The sequence below is a fragment of the Monopterus albus genome, unplaced genomic scaffold, assembly GCF_001952655.1.
Source record: "Monopterus albus unplaced genomic scaffold, M_albus_1.0 scaffold13.1, whole genome shotgun sequence".
In the NCBI taxonomy this organism is placed as follows: Eukaryota; Metazoa; Chordata; class Actinopteri; order Synbranchiformes; family Synbranchidae; genus Monopterus; species Monopterus albus.
Genome location: NW_018127893.1, coordinates 1,597,207 through 1,622,332, shown reverse-complemented (window position 1 = coordinate 1,622,332; position 25,126 = coordinate 1,597,207). Strand labels below are relative to the sequence as shown.

Sequence of the window (25,126 nt, the reverse complement as noted above, 5' to 3'; positions counted from 1 at the left end):
CACGCAAGGGTTTTTTTGGGGGGGGGTGGGGGTCACTTCAGGAGAAGCTCACATTACTGCCAACAACTCCAAAGAGCTGCTCACAACAACTAACAACTTTCCTATTACTATTACACCATATGAGGTGATACTTCAATGTGCTATGATCTGCATATAGTCCCTATTTGACCCACAGGACAGTTCAGCCACTGCATTCAGATTAATTTACAGATATTATAAATGCTAAATAGTAAACACTGTTTGTGTATAACATTTGAGAAAGTTTAAAAAAGAAAGACTCCATAGATAAGGAAGATAAAAAGCATGCCCAACTCACCCAGTGATCCTCTTGCAAAGGCCATCCTAAGAGAAGAAGCCAGACTTCCACTCATCTGCTGGTAGAAGACTGAGTCCAGGCAGGGACAGGCAGTGCCCACTGGCCCTGGCCAACTGCGCTGAGGCCTGGGGAAACCCACCAGGAAGATGGGAAGGGTGAAGAGGGGCAGCAGAGGGGCAGAGAGCAGGGCAGAGAGGGTCACAACTGCCAGCAGTATTGGAAACAGGGAGGCGTTCAGAGCCAGGAGAGTTCCAGCTGATTGACGCCGCTGCTTCTTCTCAGTCCAAGAAGTCACCAACACAGTCAGGGTGAACTTTAGCTTGGCCAGGAACTGGGTCAGTCTGTCAATCAGGAGACCCACCTGAATCAGAAACAAGGGAGACAAACATGATGAGCACTAACCAACTGAACCATCACTAACAAAAGTAAATAAATACATTTATATGTAAAATGTAGGGTGGAAATAAGGGACAAATTAACATTGATTTCACCAGAAGAAGCTGCACTCCAGTGCCCAGGTCATCCCACCCTGGCAGCGTGTTTCCTGCTGCGAACCTCACCAAGACCACCACCACCATTTGGAGCAGAGCATCCTCTGAGCTCTGCCACACCTGCACAGCAACACAGATCAACCACTATTCTGAGCATAAGCACAAACATCAAACAAAAAGCTCTCATAGATTAATCACTGTTTATTTAATAAATAATAATGAAGAAGAAGACATGCCAAGAGGACATGTTCTTCATTGTCATACTTTCCAGTTTTATTTTGACCTGTGGTTTGTTCTAGGAATCTACCTTTAGTTCCATTAAACAAAGGTTTTATAATAATAATAAACATTTGCTGGTTGTTCTGTACACAGACAGTGATCAAGAGTGAGTTTGAGCGCACCACTCTGAAAGCTCGTGTGAATCCCACACAGAGGGAAACCCTGTGGAGCAGCTGCAGAGACTGGTCCATAGACAGGAAAGCAATCATTGCAAATGGAGACACTGTGAAGTAAAACACACAGTAACTGCAGGTCAAAAACAAATTCACAGAGCACAGTTGTTTTTATGCTTGAGAGACATATGAATATAAATAGAGAAAAGCAAACTTAAAATATAGTCTATAAGATTCTCACCAAGATGAAGAACTCTTCTGATTGCTGCAGCAGTGTATAATCCTTTGATCCTTTGCATGAAAGTCTGCACATTGGACATACCTTTAGGATAGAGGGGATTGAGGAACATCCCTCCAAAAACATAGGCCCCCTGGATCTCTCTGAGAGCCCAGCAGAGGCAAAAGAGTACAAGGAGGAGGTAACTGACAAGAGCCTGTGGTCCTGTAACCAAGTTTTGGGATTGAGCTGAACCAAAGAAGTGATGCAAAAGCCCCGCCTCTGCCACTGCCACCAGTAACAGGCTCAAATATACCAGTAGCTCCCTGCAGCCCAGATTCCAGCCAAAAGAAGTGAGAGCAGGAGGTGATGACCCCCCTCTGTGAAATCCATGGCTCCCGAAGGCCGCCCTGCGTCTGCAGAATGTTCCAACCTGGCCAAGGTCCAGGCTCAGCAGAAATCCCGTAGAGATGGAGAAGAGAACCACACCCAGTGTTGATGGGATGAAGTAATTACACACAGCGACGCCGGCAGATACACCAAACATCAACAGCAGCCTACAGGACAGTGTACACAGTCAGGACTGTTGCTACACAGGTAACTGTTCATATTTGTAATTTCAATATGACCATTCGAATCCGATCAAGATGGTCAATCTGGTTTCTCACAAACATGGCCGGGATAACAGTACACAAAAAAACTGTGATGATGCAGGAAACACTGAATCTGTTCTTTCAAAACTCAATATCAAACTGTGAGGACAATAATATGATTGGTTTTCAATATAGTCTGGACACAGTAATGTGTAATGTGCATTGCAGCAATGTAAAGATGTGAAGCAAGGAGAATATTATACAAAGCAGATGCGTAGCTATTATGAGGAAATGTTTAGACTTATAAAAACTACATATGAAATAACACTTCAAAAAGCAAAAGCTTACAGGGACAATTTCAATCCAGTATTACAGCTACTGTATTAACAGAATTTCAAGGAAATCAATTTGTATGTACAAGACTTAGTTTGAAATACTAATCCTGCAGATGCACCAAATATTATATACTATATATGGAATGATTAATTAAGCCAAAATCTTCATCAAAACAGGAGAGAGAGGCAGGAGACAATCATATCAATCACAACCATAATATACCAGCTTTTGTATCTTAATGATTTTAATTATCTACTCAAATTTTCTAGCTTTTGGCACAGCCAGGAAAATAACATTTGTCAATACCAACAGAAACAAATTAGAACTAAGGTTTAAATCTTGCTTGAAGCTTATTGTTCTATGTACCCGAGGTTGCTGGACATGGGCGAGCCTCCTAAGCCAAACACAAGAGCCTGCTCCATGCCCCAAAGGAGCAAAGCATCCAGGGGAGGCAGGATGCCTAGTGCCCAAAGTAGAGGTAGGAAGACGAACAGCACGTGGAGAACCTGGCTGGCCAGCTGGAGCTCAGGGAAAGGGCCTGAGAACCTAAATCACAGAAAGATCTTAAGATTTATTATGAGAGCACACACTGTAAAATATAATATTTGTATGTTAGGACTGTTGCTTTGCTCACCTATCAGCCAAGTCCACAGAAATGAACATAAGAATGTAGAGGGGCCGGGTGAGTGGGGCGATCTCATAAGTGTCCTGTGCCTGGAAAGTGGCCGTCTCTGTGGCCGTATTTACAATGAGGGAATACTCAGCTATACAAAGCGTAACCCAACTTAGGACAAAGACTACCAGTGATACACCAATGCTGCTATAGAGAGCAGTCAGTCTGCCAAGGAACACATACCATGTACCAAAGCCGCAGAGCACCCCGGCTAGTACTGTATGCAACACCACATTCAGCCCAAACTTCTTCCCAGGGACAATGAAACGAACTGTCTCTGGGCTGACACAGTGGGTGAATTCCACTTCCTCTTCATCAACTAGGATGTTGGGTGCACCAAGTCTCTCCACTGTACCCCTTCTCCGAGCAGCATATAATGCCAGGGCCTGGACACCTGCTGCAGCCCCGAACATGAGCATACCAGAGAACACTGCACCGTGGAGCTCCTGAAGCAGCTGCAGCTGGCAGAGCAGAGTTCCAATGCCCCCAAAAAGCCATGGTGTTAGGAACAAGACTGCCTGATTGACATATACATAGGGCGGAGCACAATAGCCCAACTTGAAGCGTGGACCCCCCAACACTGTCTGGGGGAAGCGCTTCCAGAAGAACTCCTGTTTGTACTCATTGAGAAGGGGCACATCTGGCCCCATTCTGACCATTACCGAAGTGGTGGCAGGTCATCTCCATGCAGCTGAAGGAGGTTTTCCATTCATCATCCCAGACACAATATAGCTCTGCAATAAAGCACACCTTCAGTTAAGCAATGGTGATTATTACCATGCCAACTAAAGATGCACTAATACAATTTATTGTCACTGTCATACAATAGTCTGTGCCTTTCAATGTAATATTATACCTACTGGCATTAGACCAACAATAACGAACACAGTGATACAATAATAAATGGTTTTACACTGTAATACACTGTTAATTTAACTATTTTTGCTGCCTATATTTGGAAGATTTTGGAATTTCTGATATTTTCTGTCCAACTCAGAAGAGTTCTTTGAACTGTCATTCTATATAGACTGAATAATTCTTAAAGCCATTATCTAGAAACAGGGCAGGTATATCTGAAAATCCTGACCCCTTTGGCATATACAGCATAATTCCCAAGAGTGACTGGTGGGAAAATACTGAATGTGGTCACGTTAACACGAAAGGAAATAACGTTGAACATCCCTGAAACTCAGTTGTCATTAATTAATTCTAATTTAATAACAAAGACTATGAATCGCCTTCGATTCATAATATATAACACAAAATAAGAGACATAGGACAGGAGCAACAACTAACACTGGGTTATTAAAATGTATCACAGAAGCTTGTGGATGCGCTACTGTGAGCTAACCCGTTCAAGCTAGTAGCCGAGCATTTCGAGTCTCACCTCAAATAAGCAAACATGGGGATAAACGAAAAGTAAACTGTTTTCTGGACATCTCTGAGACCGTTTTCGTCTCTTTACCCTAGCTAACTAACTAAAACTGTCAGCTCGCGAACCGAAACCAGCAAATCTTTTCAATGTAACGTTAACTATCCGTTAGCTTGCTCTTACTAACATATACATAACAGCAGGTTGGCAACCTGGAGCTTTTTTGCCAGGAGATAAACTTACTGTGAACAACAGAATAGCCAAAGGCAGACACGTTCTGTGTAATATTTGACGTTATAGGATATATTATGAGGAAACGGGGCAAACCGTGAGCATTGACATTACCCGCTAGCTAAACACTAGAAAGCCAAGCAACATCGGCATGATGTACACAGACAAATGGTAGCCAATAGGAGTGATGACGATAGGACAGCGAGTCCTCCGATTGGCCCGAAACTTATAAACCCCGCCTTCCACAGCAACTGAAGTAGCACATTAGTGAGCAGAGAAAACTGATAAACTATCTAGGTTTATAATCGTAAAATAATTTTAAAAAGCTATGACAGCTTTATTTTCCCCCATTAAATCAAAGATTCATAAAAGTAGGAATGCCTCTGAATATACGCAATGATTAGTGCTAGAACTCTCATATATATAATAGGTCAAGGTCAAAGTGTTTATTTCTCATATGCACAGTTAGGAAACGTGTTTCCCTGCACAATGAAATTCTTACTTTGCTGTCCACATGAATGCCACAAAATATAAATGAAATATAAAGTAGATGAATAAGTAACACAATATCTAAGGCACTTTAAGTAGCAAATGCAGCAATATAATAAAAATATATAAGAATATAATGAGAGAATGTGTGCTACATGGGAGCAGCATGTGCAGTAGTCAACAGTCAATGTGCAATTATGCATGTGCAAACTGAGAATGTAAACAGTACAGGTCGACAGTACATGACGTATTTCCTGGTAATAAGACCCAGTGTGGACAGTTTGTGGGTGAGTTTGTGGGGGACAACTGTGTTGAAGGCAGAGCTGTAGTCAATGAAGAGTATCCTGATGTACGAGTCTCCATTTTCCAGGTGAGAAAGGGAATAGTGGAGGGCAGCTGCGATGACGTCTGAGGTAGACCTGCTGGGCCGGTAGACCTACTGCAGGGGGTCCAGGGCGTCCGGTATACTGCTCTGAATGTGGGCCAGCACCACTCTCTCAAAACACTTCATAATGATTGGGGTGAGTGCCACTGGCCTGTAGTCGTTCAGGCAGATGACCGGGCTCTTCTTGGGAAGGGGGACGATGTTGTGGTATCAAAGCAGGTGGGAACAATGCTCTGGCTGAGGGAGAGGTTGAAGATGGTGGTGAGAACATCAGCCAGCTCGCTGGCACATGCCCTGAGAGCCCTCCCAGGGATGTTGTCCAGTCCTGCTGCTTTGCAGATACAACTCATATATAAGATAAAACAGTGTTGAAGGTCCACTGCAGGTCACATTACTATTTTTTTTCTACTTCTGCATTGTCCAGTATGGCCATATCTGGAATTCCTGTGCTTAGGTGACCCAAAAAACAGACATAGGGTTGGGAATATTACATTATATTACATTTTAAATCCTTGTTATTGTGTTCTTAATACAAAAAGTGCAAATCCTACTAGTATTTTATTTTTTCAATATAAAAACGTGATTGTGGTCAAGTGTCTGCCTCTCCTAAATGTTGATTTACTTCCACATAAATGAGATCATGATGTGATCAACCAAAAAGGCCATAATATCACCACAAAGAAAGAAAATAATGTGGAGCAAAGTAGATTAAATTGTTGTTGTTGTTGTTATTCTTTACTGGGGCTGAGGGGATTGGGTTAGGCATGAGCTTGTGTTTCCTTGTCATCTTGAAAAAAGCAATTTCTGCTCTGTGTAGGACACAATAAACCACAATAAACAACAATAGAAAAGCTCATCAGTCACAACAACATGTATTGCACCCTGTAATCCCTGCATAGTATCACTGATGTAAAATCATTGCTCCACTTTTGTTATAGCTGCCTGATGAAGAATATCTATCTATCTATCTAATACTAAGCACTCATTACAGGAGAAACACATATGTAAATATCATGAAATAAAAAGGTTGACACCAAATTGGCCCATCTACAAAAACTATCTGACAGTCCTATCAAAACTGATTCCTGTTAAGACAAGACTGGGTATTTGTCAGTTGTTTTGTCATTGTGTTACCCTGTTTGTGCTGTTTTAACCAAGCAACATGCTTAGTGATTGAAATAATGCAAATGACTCACAAGTTCAATAAGTGATAAATCACACTTAGGTCCACAAATGAATAGCAGTTAAGAGTTAATGCTTCTACAAGGTGTGCTCTCACCAAAATGTCGGTACAAAATAAAAGCATTTTCTCTTTCATGCTAATTGTCACTCTCACACCATTCTTTTATCTGTATTTTCACTCTGTTATTCTGGGGAGACTCAGCAGAGACCAATTGCAGGAAAATGACAAGTGACGATAACTCAGTGACATATTTCAAGAGACGCAATATGGCAAGATTGTTTTTTGAAAACAGGATGTATTTATGGGGATGAAAAATAAGCTCTGGACATAATATGCACCTTTTGAAAACAAAATAATTTATATTTTGATGGTGACCTGCAGCTGGTTGTCATCAGCAGCCAAAAGTGTAGGGGACATTTATTTTTGCAACAGCAATCCCAAGTCAAGTACATGACGCTGATAACCTCTATTGAAACACTTCAAAAGTTAATACAAGCTGGTAAATGTGCAATGCATGTGGAGTTTACACATATAGTATATAATACTTTGGTAGACACTGAAAAAGATAAAGTGTTATCTTTGGCATCAAACATCAATCAGTGTCCTCATCCTTCCCACTCCACCCCCAAAATTAACCAGTGCTGGAACCTGAGTAAATAGCAGTGAAAACACGGTCCATTCAGCAATTATTCAGAGTCTTGGACTAATGGTGCTCTGAATGCACAGACCCAGCAAACACAGAGTTAGTGAACCAGCAGTAATGGCCCCATACAGAGTATGTGTACATCTCAGTGTGTGTTGGTGGGGATAAGAAGGAGAGAGCATCATCTATAACTGATGCACAACAAGCACAAACATGTCTAATTGTGAATGCAGATTGCAACTGTGGAGACCAATTTCCTTTCCCTCTCAACCTCCCACCCCTTCTGTCTCTCTTCCTCCTCCCACCTGAGCCGGGCTCCATATCAGGCAGATGAAAATATAACCTGTCACATTCCATCCCATTAAACCAGCTACGTACCATGTGGTCTACTCACATGGAGGAGCGAGGAGAGGGTGAGAGATAGAGTAGTGCATCTGAGAAATGATGAATTATTCACAATCTTTATGCTAATGTCATTTTAATGGTAAAAATACTGACAGATATGCAACGAGTAGCATACTGTATGAGATGGTATACTCACTACAAGCTTGCACCACATGCAGACATTCATTAAATGCATTAAAACATTAAAAGCTGTTATATTTCTAACATATCCATATGGCACTACTGTACACAGATAAAAGAATGTGTAATTATCCTGTGTAATACCTAATGCATTACAGCACTCTTACTGAGACCTCCAAATCTGTGCATTAGAGTTTTTTCAGCATGAGTCCATCAGCTGCCATTTGTAGTCAGGGAGAGCAAGGTAATGACAGTGCACTCACTTGCACAGTTATTAGCCATGCTTAATGCTGGGAATTAACACAAATTAAGTCCAGTTAAGTACATGCATTAGAGGAGATTGTTTGGGGAGAGCTTTTAATTTTTGCTGCCTAGAGCTAGCTGGCCTTGTATGTTTAGCAAAGGCTAGACAGGCAGGAAATTTGAAGTATACACATATATCCCCTTCAACTGGTGAATTACTACCTACAATACAAGACAGGAGGTAAATTAACTGAGAACTGATTAGTGGTGCCCTAAAGGGAGAGGGCATGGAGTTCTCAGGACACCTAGTGGTCACACTAACCCTACTAATGCATAATAGCTGAGGCTGCTGAAGGAAGATCTAAAAGGTTGCTTTTGGTATATTTTCCTTAGCCACTGTTTTATTTACAACTAAGAACAAAGGCCATATCTTCTCCAAAACTCAGTCCCAACTTGGTTATATTCAATCTTTTTTAAGGAATACATGTCATAAACTGGCACAGGTCAAGATGTTCGCTCATACATCAGTCTGTATCTTTTACTCCACAGTAATATTTATGCCTAAAGTGATGGATGGGAATACATGTCCTATCTAAATCTTTTTAAATTGAGTTATGAGTTTAGAGGTCCCAGAATGACAAGGCTTTAGATCACAGGCTGTACCTTTCACATCTAAGGCTCAGCTTCGAGTAACTGTAACTATATGTCTACAAGGCTAAACTGACAGGAGGACAGGGAGGATTCTATTCTCATGTTCAGCAGAACTATCATTGTAAATGTCAAGTGGAATAAGTTTGTTTCCAGTTACAACACAAAATTTGTCTTTTGCCTAGATGAAACTGTGGAGAGCTTTTCAAAAAGAGGCTAACGTGATGAAACTGACGATCTCTGAAATCCATTTGGATCTCATGCAAGATTACAGCTTTATCTGAGTGACTGCAGATTACTGTCCACGGAGAGGTGTGCTAAAGCTGGATTATCAACTTGTTGGGGATGTGTTTGACCTGATGGGCGCAGCATGCCGGCCTAGCACGTCCTTACATCTGTGAGTGTTTTACACTTGTTTAGGGCCAAGGATGGGATAGGAGTATAAATGACACCAAAACCACTCATGATTACTGATCCACATATGTGGATAGGGAATCAAATCATTTAATATAAATGTGTTTCAAAAAGATGCAGCTTTAATAATAATTTTAATTAGCGGCAAAGAATATTTATTGAAAATGTAAACTGAAGAAAAAAAATTCTAAAGTTTATAGAAAGATTTTTTTTTTTGCAGAGGGCATTTAAATTGTTCAGTGTCAATCACATCGTATTCACTGAATATTCAACAGTATGCAATTGCTCTCAGACAATAAAGCAAACTTACAAAAACACCATAAACAACCATAAAGATATACTTTAATGTCCTGCATGCTGCACCAGGGTGCATCAATACTACAGTAGATCTCCACACCACAAGAGTAACCACTCTGGCTGCTACATGGGTGGAGGTTTGCCACCATTTAGAACGCTGGAACATATTATACACATGAAATAAGTATGAGACAGTCACAGTTTTGTCAGATGACTCACATTTGAAAGAAAAATAATTATATCTCTATCTGCCTTGCTCCTGGTGGGGATACGTGACAAAGACTCTGTTCCTGTCAGACTGGAGACCTGTGGTTGGCAGGTTGCTTCCTGTTCTTCGGATGTGTCTGAAGGTAATGTCAGTTTGGCTGCTTTGAGGAGCCTTACTGTGTTTGTGCTTCCTATCTGATACTGGAAATAAACCCAAGAGTGTAGGTTAGTCACCAAGCGTGTCAAGCCAGTGCTCAACCTAATGCACAGTTACATACATAACAGTTATCTGGTATATCTTAATAATGTAAAGTCATTCTTTCTTTTTGTACTAGAGCTTTAAGAAACACAAAACACCATTTCATAACAGACTACAGATGTAAAGTCTAGTGCAATGTGAAATTTTGTTGATCAATAAACTTACACTTGTATGTGTAATGAGACTGGGCTTCATCCGTGTTACTTGACAGAATATTGTGCCCATGTGAGTTCTGTAGTCCTCCACTTATACTCATTGCTCTTAGAGGGGTGTATCGAGGCATGAGGGGTAGCAGTCCAGGTAGGTTTATTTCAGTAGTAGGAAAAGAAGCTCCAGAGCATTGGGTGGAAGGCTTGAAGAGAAATATAGAGAGCATAAGGAAGACAGAAATCCTACTTCAGGACAGGATTACACTGGAGAAAAGATGATAATAATGTGTTAAAATTATCTCTTAAATGTCCCCAGGGTGAACTCAGTGTTCTTTTTTCTCCACCCTTCTATGGCTACTTCCATCACTGCAGTGTGTCCACCCACACACTTGGAAATTGATTAGTAATTAGATTGTTTGTTGTTCCACATATATAAACATCTTATAGGGGAATGGTAATTACAGCTCATAAGTAGCAATGTTCAAATTCCAACAAAAGCAGTCAAAGGCAGAGACTATAGTGATAACTGAGATGACAGTTATGAGAGCTAATAGGAATGTTTGTGTTTTATCTGGAAATCCCAGGATCATTGCTCTATCATTTCAACATCTACGATTAACAAGCAGAGGGGGTCGTGTCGACCTGGCTAATAGGGGGTAAATACACTACTGCATTATCAGCGGGGCACATTTCATCTAATCAGCAGGATGATGCCAGCAGGCTTAGGCTGTTTTTAATTCAGAGCTGCAGGAGAATTACTGCCCTGGTCTCTCCTTACATCAACATCAAATCAGTCAGACTGAAAGAGTTTGATCCAGGCTTTTCCCTTTTTTTGGTGGCTGCTGTTTGGTTGTTTTCATTCTCTTACTTTCGAATGGACTACATCTTATATTATAATACCCATGATAAGCTTTAACCTAAGCAAGGTCTTTGTTTATTTGTAACACAGTAGGGGAGTGTGGGGATGACAGAATCTTTTCCTGCAAACTAACCTTATACCTAAAAGTAGAAATTTATTAAAAATAAAACATATACTGTATGTATGTAAGTCCATGTAACACATCCCTTACCACTATCAGTAGGTTCTGACCAGAAAGCAAAAAGAAATAATGAAGGCATTATTAATTAATTATTTGTTGGCCTAAAGGTCATCGCATTGAAACATACTGTCTAAAAATACTAGAATCACCTTGTAAAATCCACACCACTCCATTAATTGGAAAAACATAAATTACCTGAAAATAAACGAGCTCTGCATTAATGGTAGGAACGACTTTGTGTGTACTCTGTATGTGTGCGAGTGTTTCTGATGTGTAGTTCTCACTGATGGAACAGTACTGAAGAGTTCAGCCCTGGTCCTTTCCTCCAGAGTGACCATCACTCCATCCAAGACCTGTAAGCGGGAAAGACGGAGTACTACTGCTGGTCTGTGGAGAGACTTTTGGGCCACCTGGAAACAACAAAAGAAAAAAGAAATTCATCTAATAAAACTACTGGTAATGAATAAATTACACAGACCCTAACTAGCACTCAGGAATTTGAATATTGGTGTCTAGACAAAGACTGTCTGAGGCATCTGGAATAAATATGATGCTATGTGGGTCCCAATGTAGTGATCATGGTCCCAGCAGCTGAGAGCAGCAGATAGCTCCCAGCCAAGCTGAGGTCAAGCTCTGGCCAGGATACAAATCCAGACGCTCCAGTGACAGAACTGTATGTTCCTGCAGGACACTGCTGCTGTGATTAAGTTGTGAATGCGTGCCAAAGGATGTCCAGTGAAAAGGAGGAGACAGAGTGTGGCTATGGAACGCAGCTGAAGTAGCATGCAGTCAACAGCAGGAGATATTGTCTCCAGGGTGGTTGTTGGCCTCTACCTCCTGGCAGGATTAAACTTCCCTATGGGGAGAGAAGGGGGATGTGGTAGAGCACCAAAGAGGCTACCACAGCTGAGCATGATCCTTTGGATAATAGGGAGCTGCAGGCTCTGCTCTGGCCTGATCCATGAGCTGCAGATGGGTAACCGGGCCAATAACACCCAGCCATTTGGTCAAAGGATTTGTCTCTGATGTTGGCCAGTTTGAGGCACAGCAGACGGCCCATCATGTAATCACTTAATTTGGGACTACACAGTTACATTGGTTTAATGTTTTAGATTGTGCAAGTGAAAGATTTGTTCAGAAGTTCACAGCATGCTCTGAGTGACAGCTAGTAAATTCATCTCTCTGTGCAAAGGCCATAATAACAAAACAATTTTTCCAAATACAAACCACCTACAGTAATTATGTTTATTGTACTTATATTAATAATACTCACAGGATTGCCAACAACAGAGAGGTCTGTCAGTGAAGGAAGAACTTCTAGTTTGTCAAGCTCTGTGACGTCCTACAAAAGTAGAGAAACAAAGATTACTTGAAATAATTTTACATTGCCTATCCCCTCATTTAACTTTTCTTTCCTACTGGTTGTGGCCTGCTGTGTGTTGATAATGGAGATGTGCCTCAGGGCTGAACCCTTCATAATTTTAGTGTTAGAAGGATGGAAGCAGCTGATGGGAGAGATTACATGTATGAGCTCTCATTAATCTCATGAGAGTTTTGGGCATACGGTAGTGTATGGGGGTGTTTTCTCTCTTTCCCAGGTTTGTGCATGGACTTGGCTGTGTTTCAAAGATGCCCTCAGTGTGAGGACTGGCATGGGATGAATGCTATATTTTATGTCTTAATTGAATGCGTGACAACATTAAAGAAGTGAAGGGAAGAAGGAACTGGCAACAAAAGTGCAAATCACTTGCCCTGGGTGAGAAGGATATAGACTGAGAAGCTGATTACACGTTGTCCTGATTGTTCCCCTCTTTCTTCTTATGCATGGCCCTGACCTTCAATCAAACTTGATTCTCATAATGCTACCCCTCGCATGCCACAGTGGGGTGGTAATGACTCATGATTACTATACTTCATGCCTTACTTTGCAAATGCAGGGAAAAAGTAATACTGCTACACAAAGAATATAACACATTCTTAAGCACTGAACACATTTTGCATATGAACCAATCAGTAAAAGTTGGGGGCAAATCAAAAACTGCAAAAAAAGCTCAGTGACCTTGGTGGTCACCCCAAGAAATCATTCAGTCAATCAGAATGTGTAGTTTTATTAAAAATCTGAATATAAACATTAACATATCCATATCTTCTGCTGGAGATTAATACCTGCAGCTTGTTCAAGTCAAGAAAGAGCTTACGAAGCTCAATCAGAGGATTCAGATGGTTGAGCTCCCGGATCCGGTTCTCTGCTAGGTGCAGCTCTAGCAGGGCATTTTGGGCTATGAAAGAGTTCTCGGCCAGAGCTTTGATCCGATTTCTGTCTAACACAAGCTCCCTGAGCTGGTGAAGCCCCTCCAATCCTTCCACCTGGCTGATCTCATTATCTAGGGAGAGAGAAAACCTTATGAAAACAATAGAAAGACATAACAACAGTTTAATATTTCTATAAACACAATACAAGGAAAAATAGCACACTCATAAAATTATAAAAGGCCACATTTAATGGCTATATAGACATTTGTCAGTTTTTTTTTTGTGTGTGTGTGTGTGTGTGTGTATGTTTGCCCCTGCATTGAAATTACAGTGACAGCAAAAGGAAGAAAGGACAAGTAAGGTCGGCTTTGTGGAACAAATCACAATTCAATCAAAGGCCATCAAATGCTATTGAAAAGAAAGTCAGTCGTAATTTTCTTCAAGTCTCTTCACCCACCTGGCCATAAGTCTACAGGAGACTTTGTTCTCAGTGCTTGCCTTTTCACAGGCTTTATACACCACACTTTAACAAGGCTTTGTGAAGGATGGGTGGTACGTCAACCATACATACCTAGAAGGAAAAGTGCTTTAAGATTGGTCAGCCTGCTGAGCTGCAGATTGGCCATATTGGAGATGCCATTGTGACTCAAATGCAGCACCTCCAGGCTCCCCATCAGTGGCTCCAGGCTGCCAGTGGGCCCGGTTTCCCTTAAACAGTCACAGATTGACAGTTAGCAACCTCTATGGCTAAATGAACATCTCTGTCTCCCTCCCATTGCCTCATTTAACTGGTCAGACCTCACAGGTGCAGACCACCTAAAAGGAATAAAAGTCAGGGCAAACAAAAGCATGCAGCACTGCTTGTGTATCAGTTTCTACAAAACAAAAATAAGACTGAAGGATTATAAAACAATTACCACAATATGCTGATAATGTAGAAATTTCAAAACTGACATTGCAATATTCACTTGATTGTAGATATAGAATGTCTACAAAGTATTTGAATTCAAATGACAGGACATTTCTAAGACTAGGTTTACATCTTTGACAAAAATATATAACTGTCAAGAGAATTTTAATACGCTGTATTGGCTGGTCAGTGCTGCCCTCTAATGGTTACAGTGGACAAATTCGGTTAATGTTCAAACTGCAAAATGTAAACTGAACAGGTGAGTCTCTGTTTTATGTACTTCATTTCATTTTACACAAGCTGTATCATATTACCTGTTGCCTTTGGATGTGGTCTGTTGGCCATAACCGCTGGAGTGAACTTTGCTATGCAATATCTGTTTATTTGTCAGATGAACCTGAGTCTTTTGCCTCGGCAGGATGGACTCAATGCGGTTGTAGTTCAGACACAGAGCCTGTACAAAAGACATGGAAAATAATACAGCTGTGTGCAGCTCCAGTGTATTTCAGCCCAGCCTTTAATTTCTAACATTTATAGTGATTTGTACTTTGATGTTGGGCAGGTAGATGAGGCCTGAGAAAGAGGTGAGGTTGTTGTGGTCTAAGTTGACACTGCGCAGGCTACTGAACAGATCTGCTGGAGAGAGATCAAACATCCTATCAAAAAAAAAAAAAAAAAAAAAAAAAAAAAAAAAACCCACACTCACTCATTTAATTCTCTCTGTCCTTCAATGCCAAAGTTATCAGCCTAGTAAATCATGCTTATTTTTGGATGTGTGTCATATTTATCAGTCTGTATAATGTAGCCAGCTATTACCTAATGGAGCAGGACTGCAGGGTGAGGTAGGTGATGTCTGTGTAGTTAGAGTGGCCCAGCTTTTCCGCTACCATGTCTGGGGTTAGTCTTCCTCCAAACATATCCTTTGCACTTTCACACTCAGTAGCCTCCTACAGAAAACAGCAAATACAATACATTGCATATACTATAATTATGTTACCTTCACTACAATATCTAACAGGTTCAAGTAGTTGCTGTTGTCTGCACGTACCACTGCAATCCCATCCAGTGCCTTCAGGGAGGGCAGGTGGAACACCACATATATCCGATAGTTTTCCAGTTTCTCTATTAAAGGATTCCCATAAAGATCTAGAATGATTAGATTTGTCAATCCCTGAAAAGAAATAGGGGCATATAAATAAATGGAAGGAAAATCATACTTTTCTACAAAGTCATAAGGTGTAAAGGTTTCAGTTCCTTGGTATTTATTAGACTCTTGCCTTTAGATAGTAAATGTCTCGTGATGAAGAAATCTGGTTGTTAGCGACACAGAGTTCAAGAAGGGAGTGAGCTCTCTGGATGCCATGCAGGGAACTGATACAGTTGTTCTCCACTGATAAAAAGGACAGATTTGGCAGATGGTCTAAAAGTGAGGCATCCAGACTAGATAGCTGATTTCCATCCACACTCAATTTATTTAGGCGGTGCAGTTTTGACAGGCCTGGGAAACACAAAACAAAACAAAAAACAGATGGTTGCTGTGCTGTTGCTCTGGCCACAAGACTTGAATCAACCTATCTATAGATAAATATATCTTAATGCAGTGATTTTCCAACTTCGTTGTCAAGATGGCAGTGTGACTGACCACTGAGTGTGCTGATGCTGTTGTTGTTGAGGGAAAGCTCCTCCAGCTTCAGACAGCTGTCCAGTCCCTCCACTTTAGAGATGTCATTGTTATTAAAGGAGGCCCAGCGCAGGTTCACCAGCTTATTCAGATTGATCAGCTTGGAAATCTTCTGGCCATCAAGGTTCAGGGCAGTGATCTGGATCAAAATTCATACCAACAATGTATATAATGTTATAAATGTAACATATACTTCATTTCAAATCAAAACTGCCACAATCAGTTTCATACAGCACTATCACACTCTGGACAAAGCATTTTTCTAAACCTTCACAAATGTATTTATAGAAATCACCTTTGCAGTCCAGTCTGGCACCAGCTCTTGGGTGAGGCCCCAGGGTGCAGGACAGAGAAGATACAGGAGCTGGGCTGTGGACAGCAGGCTGAGACTGCGGGGACGATCACTGTTGGTACGTGAGTGAGCCAGAAGAGATGCCTGAAAGGCAGTGTCAGTGGGTCTGATTGAATTACAGAACATTCTGAAATATCCGCCTACTGCAACCTTCACTGCAGCATGTAATCAATCAGCACTTTATAAAAATATTGTTTCCTCTTAACAAGGACAAGCCCCTAAAATATTGTACATTAAGTACTCATATAGCAACACAAATAGCTGTAAAACCTGGTTAATTTTGGACCCAGCAGCCATCTGAACAGCATTAGCAGCCTCCTCCTCTGTCACCACCACATCATTCAGGTGTGTGAGTGTTGTTAGATGGCCCAGTATAATCATTCTGACTTCCTCTGGCTTAAAGGAGGAAAAACAGCTTCAGTGTATACCCCCTCCTGATACCTTGCACAACAACCACTGTTTCAGGTTACTTGCAGTACATTACAGCTGGTACACACCTTGTTCCAGGGATTGTATTGAGCGTCCAGTTTCAGTAGAGCAGGTGTGTGTTTTCTCAGCACAGCTGTATCTTCTCTGACTTTGGTCAACTTGTTCCAGCTCACATCGAGCTGTTTCAGCTGTCCCAACCCCCTCAGCCCTTCTAGGGTCACCAGGTGGTTATAGCTTGCATCCAGAAACTCAAGGTTGGGCTGTGATTTAAGAAAAGAGGCAATAGATTAAGTTCCTGCTTCATGGCATAGTCCAAAATGTTGTGCATCCATACTACTGTACACCACAAAAATCATTTTTATCCCATATTAACCATATTTAATTTTTAGATGAATAATATCATGTTCTGTGATCACTCTTACCATGTGAGCAATGTCATCAAGGTGTGTGAATTCATTGAAGCTGATGGTAAGATGCCGGAGAGCTGTGAGGCGAGAAATCCCCTGCATCCTGCTGAGACTGTTGCCATGAAGGTTCAGTACCTGGTGATTCAATACACTGATAGTTTACTGGGTGTGTCTGAAATGGCTTCAAAATCAAGTTGTCATCTGAATAGTTTGAATTCTTACAGTGATCTGAGTGAGGACCCTGGCTCTAGCCACATTAAGCAGAATTTTCTCATCCAAGCTGAACAACTTAGGCTGTGGTTTCAGCACAGGTTCCATGTTGAGGACTTCGTTGTCCAGGATAATATCATTGGAAGGGGTTTCATTTCTGGCTGTATTACGTCCTGAGACTGCAGAGTGTTCTTGGTCCTAATAACAACACATCCAAAGGTTTAAAGCAAATAGGTAAGTTCATAATTATTAACTTGTAGTGCGTATTTACAATCAATTCTAAATCAAATCTGCAGCCACCAAAGAAACACAAACTCAAAATGATGTTGTACCATCTCTTAGATTTGCTTAAAAGCTTTGCTGCTTAATTCTGAATACATCAGAGCTCAGCATGACTGAGCACTTTTTTTTTAAAACTATTTTGATTTTTCCTCAAATTAAAAGCTTGAGTCAAAATGAACTGCAGAAGCCTTCAAGGCAGGCTTCATTATGTTAATTTGGAAGACCAAGGGGATGCCTAGCTTCGCTTGGAACACTTTGCTGAATTTAAAAAGGACTTCAGTTTTGCATAATTAAAGTTACAGTAAAACAGACTGACATCAAATTATCTGAGAGGAAGCATATACAAGTCTAATAAATTTGGTCTATTAAGACAAAGAGTAACAAAACCAATTATTTAATTACCCTGGTTATGTATTCAAAATATACGATGTACTCGGGCAAGACCAGTTCATGGTCAAACACAAACCATTGTCTTTGTCTGGGGCTGCACTTAGGACCAGTGTGTGCCTTTGAGGCGCGGTGTCTGTCTGAATAAAATACACACACAGATATAATGACACCATACAACTACTCACTGAAAAATAATCATTTCCATGTCTTTTGATACACCCACATACCTTCACTCATTGCAGTTATATGCTTACTGTCCACACTGCGATATACAGAGTAGGTTCTGGGATAGCCGGTTCTGTCTACTGGTTCTCCCTCTCGGATGGGCATGCTGTGACCCACAAACACTTTGGAAATAATAACCTGACCTACAGGCAATAAACACTTTCAGCCTTTAATGAAAACAACACTCAGTTAATAGGATTATAAGGATTTAATGCCGTGTGCAAAGCTAACCCACCGTGCCTGAATGGAACTGCATCCATACTGTGCTTGGCCTTGCCTTGAAGGGCCTGGTGCAGTGCGTGTTCAATTCTGGGCTGCTCAGTCACACTCAGGCTGTTGGATAAAGGTATAGCACCCTCCTTTTCCAGGGCATAGTTCAAAGGTAGCATGGTAAAAGTCAGCATGATTTAGAGTTCATGTGAAAATAAGAAATTACAGATACTATCCAGTTATTTCTGCATACAGAACTGTTTCTTCCTTCTGATATTCAGTGCTTAATAAACAGCTGTGCCTTGTAAAAACTGATGTTCATGTTAGTACATACTATAAAGATACAGGAATAAAGTAGTGAACTGACTAACTAGATGAACATATTCCCTTAATGTTCAGTAAAATGAGTTCTGGGTGGTGGGGTGGGGTCTTATGAAGGCAGATTCTTTAAACTAATAATTACAGCAGTATGCACACCTTATGCTGTTCTGCAGTGTTGAAGCCTTCCTCCACTATGCACAAGACGTTTTCCTTCTCACAGTTTTTTTCAGGGTCAGCTGCATAAAGCAAGTACTCCAGCTGATGTTTGTAATTCCTGCTTGAAAAAGGTAGGTTAAATTCAAATATACACTAATATATACTGTAATAGTCCTGTTACTAAGGACAATATTAAGCTTAAGTCTAATTTTACTTACTGTGAAAAGGTAACAGAGTCTTCGCTGGCTAGCAAACTATGAAGCTTGTCTTCAAAGCGAAGCCTTAACACACTGTTGTGGATGCGGACAACTTTGTTTATCTTAATGCCAGTGATGCTGTAAATCTTATAGTCTGACTGAGAAAAGCAGGAAAGCAGGAGGTTGCAACAGGAAGTAAACCTGTTTGTGCACATAGCAGAAAAAATTCTGAGTTCAGTAAAGTCTGTTTTTGACTTATCTTCTGTAAAAGTAAATTACATAATGATTGCAGTCACAGTTAATAATACCAAAATGATACCAAGGGTCTGTGGAACAGCCTTCCTCCAAACGAATATTTCCAACACTTTCTAGCTCCATCAGCAGAAACTGGACTCTGTGTTCCATCATGAGTGTGATCTTGGCTAAGTCTTGCTCATAGCAGGCTTCAATCCTGAAAATAAAACAAGGAATATTATCTTTTCACATTGGAGGAGTACTTCATTAGGCACTCAATACTTAAACATCTAAAATGTACCGTACTGCAGGAATATTTTTAAATTCTCTCTGTATCTTATTCAAGTATACAAACTAACTCATCCATCCTCCTGATCCATAACATCAGTCTCTCCATTAGTGCCTCCATCTTGATGAGTATTTTGGGCTCCAGGGCAGGATTATGACTGATATCAGTGGTTGGGTCACTTCTGTCAGGGGAACCGTCCGTCAGGTAGGCTGAATCCCCTAGTTCACCCTCCAAACTGCAAGCAACTGGCACCTTGGAGAGCTCACGTTCAAGCTGGGAATGTGCACAAATGAGAAACAGTTTTCACAATTTTGTACTATAAAAGTAATCTGCAGCTGGAGATGTCAGCTTATCCTGTGGTATTACAACTACTAAAATATTTTATATTAAGTATTTCAAGGATTGTACATACATTTTTCCGGGCATGATTGAGTGTCCTGATACATTCATCAGGTAATTGGAGCAGAGTTTTCTTCTTCTCTGTCAGACTGAACCTGGCTTCTGCCAGCGTCCTCTGAGCAGTACGTACACACATGTTGTAGTACATTATTTTTTTCATTACTGTGGACTAAAGAAAAAAAAAAGACAAAGTTACACTCAGGCTTACAAAATGTCAAAATGTTTTTTTTTCATGCATTTTATAGAATCTCAGCATCTCAATAAGGTTTCCAAAGACATCAAATGTGTCAAGTCAAATTGAAGGGCAACGTGCTAATGTGACATAAAAGATAGCAAGAATGAGAGTGAGGAAATGCATCAAGAAAACAAATGCTGGATTTAAAGGTTTTGCTCAGTACAAGTATGATTTGTAACTCCATGAACCACTTTTTTGGAGCAACCTAAGGGAAATTTAAGAACAAAATTAGGAATTTAAACAAATTATCAGCAACTGACATATATATCAGTGTGACTCATGTAACAGAATAAATAAACCAAAATAATTTGTATCCTCCCAAGAGCCAAAGAGATATAGGTAAGTTTAATGAGTATAACACAGGGTCCTGGTAGTCTCAGTACCTCAGCTGCTTCCTTTGCTTGCTTGTTTGAGACGTCATACATGTCAAGTTGCTGGAGCCCTGGCATGTGGTAAAGAACGTGTGTGGCATAGTTACACAGCAGACACACTGGGTTTGGGGTTGAGGTGGGGTCCTTCAGCGCTAATTCTCTCAAATTGGGTAAACAGGCAAGCAGGGTCAGCTCCTGTTAAAATGGTAACAACAACAGAGCACACAGGTCAGTGAGAGGAAAGGGTTTCTGTCCATCCATTTTTACTTAAAAAAAAAAATTCAGCAGAGATCAGACAGCACACATAAAGTCTGCATATTTTTCCTCTGCTTCTAAGAGGCACTGGTCTGGAATATTTCTATTTTCTTAAAGCGTTTCAGAAGCCAGACAAAAATGATTTGTCAGCCACTGTAAAGCAGAATTATTACTAATTATAAAGAAATTACAATACGGTAGACAACATACATACAAATACAACCCCTATGGAAAGATGAAATTAATTGGTGGATAATGTTATAGGTACAGTCATGTTGAATACACACCGAAAAAAAAGTCAAAATTTTAAATGCCATAAAAAGTGGAACACTTCTTTTGAAATTGCCCTTTATTTATTTTTCCCTTCATACTTGCTGAAAAGCATTTAGTAAGAAAATGTCACCCTGTAATGACAAGGACCAAATACTTTGACAAATTGAAAATTCATTCGCAGTTGTTGACATACACTGGGTACTCTGAAGCCCATGACAATAGGCTAAATGTGGTTTTGAAAGCCAAGATGAGTTGGGACAAAAGGTGAATTGCAGGAATATGGTTTGAGGTGATAATTCAATCAAAGCTAAAGCCACAGAACTTTGTGTTTCCTCTCAGAATGACCTTGAACAAGACAATGACCCCGTGTAAATGCTCTGAATGTATAACTGACTAAGAGGAACATGTGTATCAAATGAATGTATATCTTTGGATTGAGAATGACAAAAATTGAGATTATGCTGCTCAGTTTTTACCTTTACCTAAAGTGGGCTAGAATGAAGGTGAAGTCAGAAAAAACAAGGAGCATTTCAATAATGAAAAGTGCACTGTTGGATAAAAGGTTTTGTATAAATGATAAGCGGATTCCAACAGTGTTGATGCAGCTGTATGATGCAGCTCCTAGTGATAAAGAGCAGATTCGGGGCTTGAGAGAGCAGGCAGTTGATGGGATTAAGGGCATAGAGGCATCAGGCCTCCCAGGCAAACTCAAACTGTGGTGCCTGCAGTTTGGTCTTTGGCCACAATTGTTATGGCCCCCAACGGTGCATGATGTAGAGAAGAGATATAAGGTAGAGAAGCTGGACAGACTGTTTACCACATACATTAGGAAGTGGCTGGGAGCTTGGCGCTGCTTCAGCAGTGGAGCTGCCTATAACTACAATAACAGAGGAGTTTAAATGTGCTAAGGCTAGACTGGAGATAACACTGTAGGAATCCAGGGATGTAGCGCTGCAGAGGGCAGCACCAACAATCTCAGCAGGGAGGAAGTGGAACCTGAAGAAGGCAGTGTTGCAGGCTCAGGCAGCTCTTAAAAATAAGGATATTGTAAGGCAGGTGGTTTTGGTTTTAGTGAGGGGTGCAGGGTCGAGGTGGTAATAGTGTGACATCATCAAAGGCCATAAATCTTCAACTTCACACCTCAGTTTTGAAAGATAATCCATTGCATATGTCTCTCATACTTCTGTTTATAATCTTACCTTAAATGAGCTGATCTTGTTTCCAGACAGATTAAGGCTCTCAAGACTGGCATTAGCATCAAGGTTACGACCTTAAAATAAGTTAAAAACTATTTGGTTATTACTTTTTTTCAAAACAAATCTCAATCAAACTTGGCAGAGTAAACAGACCTACCAATCTTTTCAATAACGTTGTCAGCAAGGTTTAGTTCTTTGAGATTTTGAAGTGTATTCAAACCCTTTACAAAGGAAAACACACACACACACACACACACACACAACAGAAAACTCATATATTGGAACAGTTACAAGTACAGTCACATTAACTGATTTAATAAAGTGTCTAAAAATGCTGTTTTAGTGAGCTAAAGTACATGAAACAAAGTACATTCAGAAATAAAATTCACAGGTTAAAACATCATACACTAGAACACTGAAAGAGAGAGAGATTGTATTTCCAAACCTGTATGTGGGTTATGCAGTTGTTGTTGAGCCACAAGACTTCTAGGTTAGTCTGCAATTCTAAATTCTCTATTTCACAGATTTCATTATCATAAAGGTAGAGTTTCTCTAGTTGCAGACAATTTTGTAGCCCAGATATTCTCTGCAACAAGAGAAAATGGGACAAATTATTAATTAATATATATGGCATTCTGCATACTGTGCAATTCACTTAAACAAAAAAATGTTGTCCTTAAATTGTTTATGACCCATAAATGGGAGTCCAAGCATGCAAGATTTGCTTTCATTTGGTTCCACAGATTGGGGGGGGGGGTTATTGGAAAGGTTTAAGTCCTTTCCAATAAAACAATAACATATCACTCACAGAATAAACCAGAGAGTACTTTCATGATTCAATGCATTACATATTATTATCTGCTGTGTCACTGACTATTACAAATCCTATAAATATAGCCTAGCATACACAAACTTACAGTCAGATGGCACTGGACAACCCAGAGCTCTCGCAGCAAAGGACAGCAGTCAAGGCCTTCAATGCATTTTATATCCTGGCCCACTATGGTGAGCTGGCAGAGCCTCGGGAAGAAGGAAAGGCCAACCATGCGGGGAAAACCAGAGAAGAAGATCTCCAGGGAGCTGATGTTACTTCCTTCTTGTGCAATTTTTTCATAGGATACTCCATTGACGGTGCACTGTTGAGAAAGGCAGATACACCAAAAACTCAAAAGCGGTTCAATTTAGGTGTCTGAAGTAATTAGTAATAGTGAAACAACATATTAAATTGAGCATTTATATATTAACAAGAACAGTGAGTTTTATACCCACCAGTTCTTTGACCATCTCCTCATCACTGCGGTGTTTTGGTTTCTCACTATGTATCATAATGTTTTCCCCTGAAATATACTGCAGCTGAACTAAACAGTTAATTTGCTACCGCAGAACACGTATCTGTGCATTATCCTATTGATAGTCTCGCAAAAATTATATTAAAAAAAGTAATGACAGCTTTCTGAGCGGTATCTTAACTAATAACGGGGACTATTACGCAAAAACCCCTAGCATTAATGCTACCTTTGCTAGCTTTTAAAGGTAAAGTAACTTCTACCTGTTAGCTCACGGAAATTAAGTGACATAAAGAGCGGTGTTAGGCTAAACTATGTTAAATTCAACCTTGCATGGCAGATAAAAGTAACACCCTTTTCCCAGGAGGAATTACACAACACCGGCGGAGCTCTGCACCAAAACAAACTAATTGGCCCATCTGAGCTCAGCAATGTTTGGCATCAGTTGTGTGTGTCCAAGGAGGAGCGTCTGGTTGTTAAGGAGCCATGTTGGAACTATCCGGTCTGCTCGTACTTTGAGCTGCCACATGGGGGCGTCACACAGCAGATTCATTTTTTTACAAAATCATTAAAACGCACAATTTTCCCTTGGATTTCATAGACACGTGTTCATAAAAATACATTTAAGGTTATAGCTGCGTTTTGTCATCTCTACTTCGTACTACTGACCTGGAAAATAGGCCATCTTTATTTTTCTCCTCTGTGCGCACTGACTGCAGCCTACGTGTAGTCACTGTAGCCTGTTTCACTACACCAAGCATGATTTTTCTGCCATTCACTCTGTCATTATCAAGCAGTTGAGCTCTTTACAGGCTGAAAATGGCTTTCAAATTTAACTCTGCCCCAAATAAAGTGCCAACCCGGAGCCACGGACACCATGACGTCACCGTTGAAGCCGTGAACTAAAACAATCAACCGCACTTTTGTACTCCGGCTCCCGACCGAAGCGCACCACTTCATCTGTGGCGTCTATAAACCCCAGGCTCAACTATCAGACGTCAGCCAGGAGCTGCGTTGTTGTGTCTGTATCCGTCACCCTATAGCGCAAACGGCGCCGCCGCTTATTTACAGTGCAGCCAGGGTAAACGGTGGGAAAGAAAACGCCTATAGCGAGTACATCTTCTGACCGACAACAGGAAAAAGCATGTCTTCTGAAGAGCTAGGTTCGGAAGGGAAGTGGTTTGCAGATGAGTATGAAAGGAACGGTCTGTTTGGGAACACACAGACCCGATTCGACGAGCTACGTGAAGAATATAAGCCAAGAGGCGGCGAGGCGGCGGGCGACCTGGATCAACAATTTCATCCTTTCCATGACGATGGTAAAAGGCCCCCCGTTGCTATGGAAACTGCATCTACAGGTAAAGCGGGCGGCTATTTAAGTTTTAATATTTACTAAGTTGTTGTATTTTAGCATCCTTGGGTTCAGTAGGTTTTAAGAAGCCCATTTTAGGTGTAAGCACAG

At 40.7% G+C, this 25,126-nt stretch overlaps 3 protein-coding genes across 7 annotated transcripts in view; 1 reads left to right on the top strand and 2 right to left on the bottom strand.

The window, feature by feature from the left end:
• Positions 1-4,823, bottom strand: part of pcnx4 (pecanex 4) — an 8,608-nt gene extending 3,785 nt beyond the window's left edge. Inside the window, exons 1-7 of one of the 3 annotated variants that reach the window (XM_020590945.1) lie at positions 4,634-4,823; positions 2,980-3,752; positions 2,712-2,891; positions 1,441-1,973; positions 1,209-1,309; positions 808-927; positions 317-677 (exon numbers count right to left, since the gene is read on the bottom strand). In XM_020590945.1, the coding sequence (XP_020446601.1) occupies positions 317-677; positions 808-927; positions 1,209-1,309; positions 1,441-1,973; positions 2,712-2,891; positions 2,980-3,677 (1,993 nt within the window). In that variant the 5' untranslated portion in view covers positions 3,678-3,752; positions 4,634-4,823. The other 2 variants (XM_020590947.1, XM_020590946.1) reach the window with 2 other exon arrangements.
• A 3,141-nt stretch (positions 4,824-7,964) lies between these two features.
• On the bottom strand, positions 7,965-24,410 carry lrrc9 (leucine rich repeat containing 9). 3 transcript variants are annotated; one of them, XM_020591085.1, is made up of 31 exons: positions 24,334-24,410; positions 23,296-23,514; positions 22,824-22,964; positions 22,536-22,599; positions 22,382-22,452; positions 20,667-20,849; positions 20,062-20,217; positions 19,720-19,922; positions 19,446-19,577; positions 19,148-19,327; positions 18,930-19,050; positions 18,478-18,601; positions 18,245-18,385; positions 18,030-18,154; positions 17,358-17,543; positions 17,151-17,270; positions 16,797-16,988; positions 16,570-16,695; positions 16,243-16,383; positions 15,909-16,086; positions 15,544-15,764; positions 15,315-15,437; positions 15,083-15,213; positions 14,814-14,922; positions 14,581-14,720; positions 13,928-14,064; positions 13,270-13,487; positions 12,377-12,445; positions 11,388-11,513; positions 10,080-10,266; positions 7,965-9,856 (listed from the first exon to the last, which is right to left on the bottom strand). In XM_020591085.1, the coding sequence occupies exons 2-31, from the start codon at positions 23,422-23,424 to the stop codon at positions 9,693-9,695; spliced, it is 4,338 nt and encodes a 1,445-aa protein (XP_020446741.1). In that variant the 5' UTR covers positions 23,425-23,514; positions 24,334-24,410; the 3' UTR covers positions 7,965-9,692. The 3 variants fall into 3 exon arrangements, with proteins under 3 accessions (XP_020446741.1, XP_020446739.1, XP_020446740.1); XM_020591083.1 differs by lacking the exon at positions 24,334-24,410 and adding an exon at positions 23,648-24,308; XM_020591084.1 differs by lacking the exon at positions 24,334-24,410 and adding an exon at positions 23,648-24,308 and having other exon boundaries at positions 18,930-19,047.
• Positions 24,411-24,580: 170 nt separating this feature from the next.
• rtn1a (reticulon 1a) overlaps positions 24,581-25,126 on the top strand; it is a 17,577-nt gene continuing 17,031 nt past the window's right edge. The window contains exon 1 of the mRNA XM_020591088.1: positions 24,581-25,022. Coding sequence (XP_020446744.1) covers positions 24,809-25,022 — 214 coding nt within the window. The 5' untranslated portion in view covers positions 24,581-24,808. The remainder of the gene's footprint in view (positions 25,023-25,126) is intronic.

What these genes read in the sequence shown, in the direction of transcription:
- lrrc9 (XM_020591083.1), bottom strand. Translation starts at nt 23,704, where the DNA reads ATGATACATAGTGAGAAACCAAAACACCGCAGTGATGAGGAGATGGTC. An exon ending in TAAAGCACTTTTCCTTCTAG is followed by an intron (nt 13,488 to 13,927) that starts GTATGTATGGTT and finishes CTCTCTCCCTAG; the next exon opens with ATAATGAGATCAGCCAGGTG. An exon ending in GTCTCATTACACATACAAGT is followed by an intron (nt 9,857 to 10,079) that starts GTAAGTTTATTG and finishes GTTTATTTCCAG; the next exon opens with TATCAGATAGGAAGCACAAA.